General features: G+C 38.9%; 1 protein-coding gene across 2 annotated transcripts in view; it reads left to right on the top strand.

Moving 5' to 3' along the window:
* The window catches only part of LOC139023680 (fucolectin-6-like), a 9,347-nt gene extending 3,783 nt beyond the window's left edge, over nt 1–5,564 (top strand). Inside the window, exons 1-3 of one of the 2 annotated variants that reach the window (XM_070437247.1) lie at nt 948–1,034; nt 4,431–4,716; nt 4,933–5,564. In XM_070437247.1, the coding sequence (XP_070293348.1) occupies nt 4,433–4,716; nt 4,933–5,083 (435 nt within the window). In that variant the 5' untranslated portion in view covers nt 948–1,034; nt 4,431–4,432 and the 3' untranslated portion in view covers nt 5,084–5,564. Of the gene's footprint in view, nt 1–947; nt 1,035–4,430; nt 4,717–4,932 lie in introns of those variants that run through there. The other variant, XM_070437248.1, reaches the window with a different exon arrangement.
* Nucleotides 5,565–6,272: the final 708 nt, after the last annotated feature.

The raw sequence follows: 6,272 nt of genomic DNA, 5'->3' as shown, positions 1-6,272 counted from the left end.
AGAAATATATGCCTTTAGATTGACAGGGCCAAGCCTCTCATTTTAATACTAAGAGTGGATATCAGTTTCTAAGTAGTCAAGAGTACTGTTGTCTGGTTCTCATTTACGACACGTCTGTAATAGAGCAGATAATAATCACACACAAGGAACTAGAAATTGGAATGAGCAGATTAGAATGTTATTGTGTCATGTACACCATTAAAATGCTCTCCTGCAGTCAAACAATATTACCTCCTGCAGAAAATCTTGCCTTGCGTGGAAAAGCTAATCAGTCAAACCTCCTCGAGAACCCATGGTCAGGTTACAGCCATCCCTCAAATGCCATTGATGGAACCGCAATTCACATTTCCATCATGGTCCTGTTGCTCTCACTGACTCTGAGACTAACCCCTGGTGGAGAGTGGACCTGCTTGATACTACATAGTCACCTCTGTGACCATCACCAACAAGAGTGACTGCTGCCATACAAACATCAACGGTGCTGAAGTTCGCATTGGAACTCCTTACAGGATGAGGGCATTCACAACACACTGTAAGACCACAATTACTTTCCAGGAATTTGTTATATATATGATTGTTTCATGTTCTCTCTCTTCTCTCTCTCTCTCTCTCTCTCTCTTCTCTCTCTACTCTCTCTTCTCTCTCTTCTCTCTCTTCTCTCTCTCTCTCTCTCTCTCTCTCTCTTCTCTTCTCTCTCTCTTCTCTCTCTCTCTCTCTCTCTCTCTCTCTCTCTCTCTCTCTCTCTCTCTCTCTCTCTCTCTCTCGCTCTCTCTCTCTCTCTCTCTCTGCTCTCTTCTCTCTCTCTCTCTCTCTCTCTCTCTCTCTCTCTCTCTCTCTCTCTCTCTCTCTCTCTCTCTCTCTCTTCTCTCTCTCTCTCTCTCCAGACTGGTGTGACTCCACCCTTGCAGCAGGTAGATCTCTAACTCTGAGGGGACATCAGGTGTGGAAGGACGTTATGTGACTGTGGTCTCTACCAGGGACAGGAAGACAACTGACACTGTGAAGTGGAGGTTATGGGTACCTCGCCCCAACTGGTAAGGATAAGAGCTATCACTTGAATGGATGCATGTAGTTTTGGAATTGTACATGTTATTACTATAGTATTATACTGTAGGCACATACAGTGCTTCAGGAAGTTTTCATACCCCTTGACTTATTCCACATTTTGTTGTGTTACAGACTGAATTCAAAATGATTAAATCAATAAAAAATCTCACCCATCTACACACAATAGCCATAATGACAAAGTGAAAACATGTTTTCAGATATTTGTCCAAATTGATTGATAATTAAATACAGAAATATCTAATTTCCATAAGTATTCACACCTCGGAGTCAATACATGTTAGAATCACCTTTGGCATGATTACAGCTGTGAGTCTTTCTGTTAAGACTTTGCCACACCTGGATTGTACAATATTTGCCATTATTCTTTACATCTCTCTCTGCTTGTATAATAGGTTATTGCCCTGCTGAAAGGGTTTATCTCCCAGTGTCTGGTGGAAAGCAGACATGTACCAGGCTTTCCTCTAGGATTTTGCTTGTGCTTAGCCCCATTCCATTAATTTTTTATTCCACAAAAAATTCCTCAGTCCTTAACAATTACAAGCATACTCATAACATGATGCAGCCACCACTATGCTTGAAAATATTGAGAGTGGTACTCAGTAATGGGTTGTATTGGATTTTTCCCCAAACATAACACTTTGCAGTATTACTTTAGTGCCTTGATGCATACAGGATGCATGTGTTGGAATAGTTGTATTCTGTACAGGCTTCCTTCTTTTCACTCTGTCATTTAGGTTAGTATTGTGGAGTAACTAAAATGTRGTTGATCCATCCTCAGTTTTCTTCTATCAGAGCCATTAAACTCTGTAACTGTTTTAAAGTCACCATTGGCTTCATGGTGAAATCCCTGAGCGATTTCCTCGGGAAACTGAGTTAAGAAGGACGCCTGTATCTTTGTAGTGACTGGGTGTATTGATACATCATCCAAAGTGTAATTAATACCATGCTCAAAGGGATATCTACTTTCTTTATTTTAACCCATCAACCAATAGGTGCCCTTGTTTGCGAGTCTTTGAAAAACCTCCCTGGTCTGTGTGGTTGAATCTGTGTTTGAAATTCACTGCTCGACTGAGGGACCTTATGAAGTTCTCATTCAAAAATCTTGTTAAGCTATTATTGACACAGAGTGAGTCCATGCAACTTATTATGTGACTTGTTAATGTTTCCTCCTGAACTTATTTAGGCTTGCCATAACAAAGGGGTTGAATACTTATTCAAAAATCATGTTGAACACTATTATTGATGAATGATAAGAGTCCATCTGCACTATTTTAAGGTCTGTACTACTGAATAGTGTCTGTTCCAGGTGTGTAGTAGTCAAAATAAGAGTCTTGGAGGAGATGGAGGCCCACACACTGTCGAAAAAATGTATAAATCCAAAACTGCGGCTTGAGTGCAAAATAAAGACGTTTATTAGAACACCACTGTGTCCAAAAAKTCATAATGCAAGAAAGTTGCATAAATAAAAGGTGGAAACAAAACCACCGTTTCGGGCTCAGGCCATCGTCAGTGTAAATCATCGGCACACACACCTGGTTTCTATTACAATTATAATTGRGTATGTCATGATCAAGAAAACATCAGAAAATCTATAAATCAGTACCTACTACAATAGAATGCATGATCTACATTATATCTAKAATATAAGCGGAAAGAGAAACATCATCAATTATTACTTTTACATATCCAATGTGAACATTTCCTCAGAATAAATAAGACAGGATTGTAAGAGTAGGAGGCTAGAGACACCCCTACATGGGTGATTTAGGGTCATTTCTCCTTACACTGATGATGGCCTGAGGCCTAAACATTTGTTTTGTTTTCACCTTTCATTTATGCACTTTCTTGCACTAAGAGTTTTTGGGCATCATGATGTTTTAATAAACATCTTTATTTTGGATTCAAGCCTAAGTTTTGGATTTAATCTTTTTTTTTGACAGTGTGCGGGTCTCTCCCAAACACTATTATTGCACACATAGTGAGTCAATGCAACTTATTATTTTGCTTTAAGCAAATGTTTACTCTGGAACTTATTTAGGCTTGCCACAACGAAGGGGTTGAAAACTTATTGACTCAAGATATTTTAGCTTACTTTTTTTGATTAATTTGTCAATTTTTGGAAAAAACATAATTCCACTTTGACATTATGGGGTATTGTGTGTAGGCCAGCAACAAAACAATCTCAATCTAATCCATTTTAAATTCAGGCTGTAACACAAAATGTGTAAAAGGTCAAGGGGTGTGAATACATTCTAAAGGCACTGTACTTTGTATCCCTAATTTACTCAAGTGTTTCCATTATTTTGGCAGTTACCTGTACAAAACACCTTCATGAAACCAGTCATAGCATCTTTATAAGTAATGCAGTGTCATTCATAACAACAGTCATAACACATTTATTCAACATAATTCGTAAGAAATGTTCAAAATAAAAGTCCCCTCGAATAGCTCTTTATTTATCATTTCAACGGAAATTCATATTTCCACTGTAACAGTACCCAACCCCCTGACACACTATTCACGCAACAGTCTGGGAGCACCGGGTAAGCCTCAGAGCATTGCCCAGGTAGCAGTAAAGGGGTTTATATGCCTTGCTCAAGGCCGCAATGACAGTAAGGCAGGTGTGTCAAATTCAACTCCTGGAGCATGTGTCTAATGGTTTTTGCTATTTCCTTTCAATTAGTATCCAGTAAACACCTAGACAACCAGGTGAGTGGAGTTCCTAACTAATCAATTACCTTAATTGATTAATAAAGGAAGGCCTGAAAACCCGCAGACACTCTGTCCTCCAGAAATTGGTTTAACACCCGCTTTAGGGATTGCAATCAGACCTGGGTGTAAATAGTACATTTCACATGATTGAGCTTGCCTGGCACAGTGGAACAATTGGAATAGTCCCAAAAGTGCAAACCCTGAAATATTTAAAATGCTATTTGATCTCAGGTCTGGAAGGCACCAGAGCAATTGATGTTATTGTAATGTGTTGAGTAACCTTGACTAAGACATGAGAACTTGCATTAGCTCCCCAAGCTAATACCCTGGCTTTAGCTCAGAGGCATTGTGGTGTGCAGGACTGACCCAGTCAGTAATACCAACAACCATCCAGCTCACTCCCACTAGATTTTTCTATTCAAATAACTTATAATGAAAAATATATATATTTTTAAGGTTCTTTATGAATGATGTTGAATAAATGGGTTATGAAGGTTGTTATGAATGAAACTGCAACATTGACGAAGGGGTCATGAATGGTTTCATAAAGGTGTWATGAACGCATTATGTATTCCCCCTTCATATAAAGTGTTACCGTTATTATACAGTGTTTCACAGAAGAAAATACAATTCTTAAAACTTTTGTCCAGGAATGAATGTGGCGATAACAGGAAAGGCCACTCAGTCATCATTATATGGGTTTGGGTTTGCTAACAATGCCATCGACGGGAACCGAAATGGTATTTATGGAGATGGTTCCTGCACCCACACCAAAGCCAACTATAACCCCTGGTGGCGACTGGACCTTCTAAAGACCTACAAAGTGTTCTCCATCACCATCACCAACAGAGTGGACAGTGTTCCCAACAGACTGAATGGAGCTGAGATCCGCATCGGAGACTCAAAGGACAACAACAATGGCAACAACAATCCCAGGTGAACAAAAGTGTAAAGCCCTTTACTCAGAGGGTTCTACACTGAACCTAAAAGAGTTATACCTGGAACCAATAAGCGTTCTAACCGATCAGATTTGCTACTGTCGGTTTAGTGTAAAATTGGTCAACGCTAAAGTGTGTAATCCACATATGACAGGGTGCAAACAGTGTCATAGACACCTTTGCTGCAGTAAGTTATCAGTGTGTTATCCTGCAGGTGTGCTGTGATCTCCTCTATACCTGGAGGCTTCTCCAGCACCTTCCAGTGTAACGGCATGGACGGTCGATACATCAATGTGGTCCTTCCAGGAAGAAGTGAATACCTGACCCTGTGTGAGGTGGAGGTCTATGGGTCACCACTGGACTGATAGATCCAGAGCATTTATTACCAAAATGTAATCTGGAGAACAAGATACACTGTTTTCTGGACTTGATAGATAACTTATATTGTAGTTATGTACGCTTAGAAAAAAAGGTTCCAAAAGTGTTCTTCGGCGGTTCCCATTTGGGAACCCTTTTGGGCTCCAGGTAGAACCCTTTTGGGTTCTATGTAGAACCCTCTTTAGGAAGGGTTCTGTATGGAACCCAAAAGGGTTCTACATACCTGCAACCAAAAAGTGTTCTTCAAAGGGTTATCCTATGGGGACAGCCGAAGAACCCTTTAAGGTTCTAGATACACTCTTAGATAAAAAGGAGCTATGTGTAGGATAAATCCATGTTAAAATTCATTAACAGTTTAGAATTTGTATTTCATATTGTAAATATTGTTATATTGAGTACATTTATTAATGGCTCCTATCATTGTAATGTATTGTATGTCCATGTATTTGGAGAAGATAAAGTGTAACACAGCACCTACGTTTCGGAAGCATTTCATGGTGTCAAGCATATACACACACACTCACATATGCAAGCACACACATACTGTATACACACTCACTTGGTCAGGTAGAAGAGTGTGGATTGCAATTGCACTAGACAGTAAGAAGACATTGAAGTAATTTTATAATTATACCCTTTTAGTCTATTTTTATTGAATTGAATTTAGTCATCAACTGCAATAGAATATCTGAAGTGGAATAAGAATACATGCAATATGTATGGTTCCTGTATGCTTTTGAGATTCTATAAGTAGCAATGTTAACAACTACTCTGTAACACATTGAACATGTTTCCTGTTATTCCCTTCCACACCACTATATCCTGATCATTCAATTATACTGTCTGTATCTTGCGATAAATTGGAATCATGTTTAATTATTTATGTCACAGGGTGGAAAAGTGACATGTTCTAAGGTTTGAGTTGAGCAGAGTGAAGCAGAGGCAAACAACAAAAGGTATATTTTTTATTTTCATACGGCGTGGTTTTCACTTGTCACCGTTTCAGTAATCAAGTTTCAATACGTTCTCAATTCGTTTTCACAATTCAGTGAGAATGCTTTATCTCCGAATAAAATGTTCTCTTTACTTTTAATTTAAAAACCATGTTACTTCAAATCATCAGACAAACATATAATCCAAACCAAAGAAACAAAGGGGCACATTAAGCAGCGCAGG

Source organism: Salvelinus sp. IW2-2015, linkage group LG35, assembly GCF_002910315.2.
Source record: "Salvelinus sp. IW2-2015 linkage group LG35, ASM291031v2, whole genome shotgun sequence".
In the NCBI taxonomy this organism is placed as follows: domain Eukaryota; kingdom Metazoa; phylum Chordata; class Actinopteri; order Salmoniformes; family Salmonidae; genus Salvelinus; species Salvelinus sp. IW2-2015.
This window is presented reverse-complemented; position numbering and strand designations above follow the sequence as displayed.